Here is a 1,622-nt window from a genome sequence, read left to right as displayed (position 1 = left end):
AGCGTGGCGGCGCTTAGGTCTAACTTCGAGCGGATCCGCAAGGGCCACGGCCAGGCCGGGGCGGCCGACGCCGAGAAACCCTTCTACGTGAACGTCGAATTTCACCATGAGCGCGGCCTAGTGAAGGTCAACGACAAAGAGGTGTCGGATCGGATCAGCTCCCTGGGCAGCCAGGCCATGCAGATGGAGCGGAAGAAGTCCCAGCACAGCGCTGGTTCGGGCCTGGGGGATGCCCCCAGGCCCTCTTACAGAGGGCGCGCCTCTGAGAACAGCTGTGGCCTTGACGGCGACTACGAGGACGCAGAGCTGAACCCCCGCTTTCTAAAGGACAACCTGATCAATGCCAATGGCGGCAGCAGGCCCCCTTGGCCGCCCCTGGAGTACCAGCCCTACCAGAGCATCTACGTGGGGGGCATGATGGTGGAAGGGGAGGGCAAGGGCCCACTCCTGCGCAGCCAGAGCACCTCTGAGCAGGAGAAACGCCTTACCTGGCCCCGTCGGTCCTACTCCCCTCGGAGCTTTGAGGACAGTGGAGGCGGCTACACCCCGGACTGCAGCTCCAACGAGAACCTCACCTCCAGCGAGGAGGACTTCTCTTCGGGTCAGTCCAGCCGCGTGTCCCCGAGCCCCACCACCTACCGCATGTTCCGGGACAAGAGCCGCTCGCCCTCGCAGAACTCACAGCAGTCCTTCGACAGCAGCAGCCCCCCGACACCGCAGTGCCAAAAGCGGCACCGGCAGGGCCAGGTCGTGGTGTCAGAGGCCACTATCGTGGGCGTCCGTAAGACGGGGCAGATCTGGCCCAGCGATGGAGACAGCTTGTCCACCAGGCTGCCTCAGGATGGCACCTTCCATGGAGACGCAGGTGGGTACCTTCACCAGCTTGTCTGCACCCTGGCCGGAAACCACTGAGCCAGCAGGAGGAAATAGAAAAGGGGACATTGGAGGTGGAAGGAGAGTAGGGAGATACTTTTTGGAGTGAATTTTCAATATTGTTTTGAACAAGAAGGATTCACGCTGCTCCTTTTCCTGGACAGACTCCATCCCTGCCTTCCTCCTGAATGCAGGTTCCCAGTGTTCAGAATGAGATTGGGTTGGGAGAGGTGGTGTGTGTGATTAGGTAGGTGGCTTGTTCCTTTGGTTCTAGAGTGTGCTGCTTGCTGGTTGTGACCAAGATGCCCTGGGCAGTCATCTTCTTGCCCCTGATCCCTCCACACCAAGCAGTGGGGATGGTATAGAGGGGTCATCTCTGCCATCCAGATTAAATGCTTTTAGCGAGGATTGACCTGTGTCTTGGGCATTCCCCACAACCCCACCGTTCCTGTCCTAAAAGAGTAAGATGACATGTTCGGGGAACTCAAGATGGGCTAGCTGCTCCCAGGCTATAGAAGTGTCAGGTTCCCTTGCTACCCAGCAGCCCAAATGCAAGTCAGAGCAGGTGAATATACAAATTAGAAGGAAGTGAGGTGACAGGTAGTCTGACTCAGTGGGCCACCGAAAATCAGCGGGGTGAAGATTTTATCCAGGCCTGAAGCAGAGCCATCCATACCCGTTCTGATCTGCCCAGCTTGGATAAGAGACTTCACCCATCATTACTCACCCACAGACTCTTCTGTGAATTT

The 1,622-nt window shown here is 57.8% G+C and overlaps 1 protein-coding gene across 1 annotated transcript in view; it reads left to right on the top strand.

The window, feature by feature from the left end:
• Positions 1-1,622, top strand: part of BCR (BCR, RhoGEF and GTPase activating protein) — a 126,449-nt gene that overhangs the window by 6,900 nt on the left and 117,927 nt on the right. Inside the window, exon 4 of the mRNA XM_006908729.2 lies at positions 3-865. Within this exon, the coding sequence (XP_006908791.1) occupies positions 3-865 (863 nt within the window). The remainder of the gene's footprint in view (positions 1-2; positions 866-1,622) is intronic.

This window comes from Pteropus alecto, unplaced genomic scaffold (genome assembly GCF_000325575.1).
Source record: "Pteropus alecto unplaced genomic scaffold, ASM32557v1 scaffold113, whole genome shotgun sequence".
Taxonomy (NCBI): Eukaryota; Metazoa; Chordata; class Mammalia; order Chiroptera; family Pteropodidae; genus Pteropus; species Pteropus alecto.
This window is presented reverse-complemented; position numbering and strand designations above follow the sequence as displayed.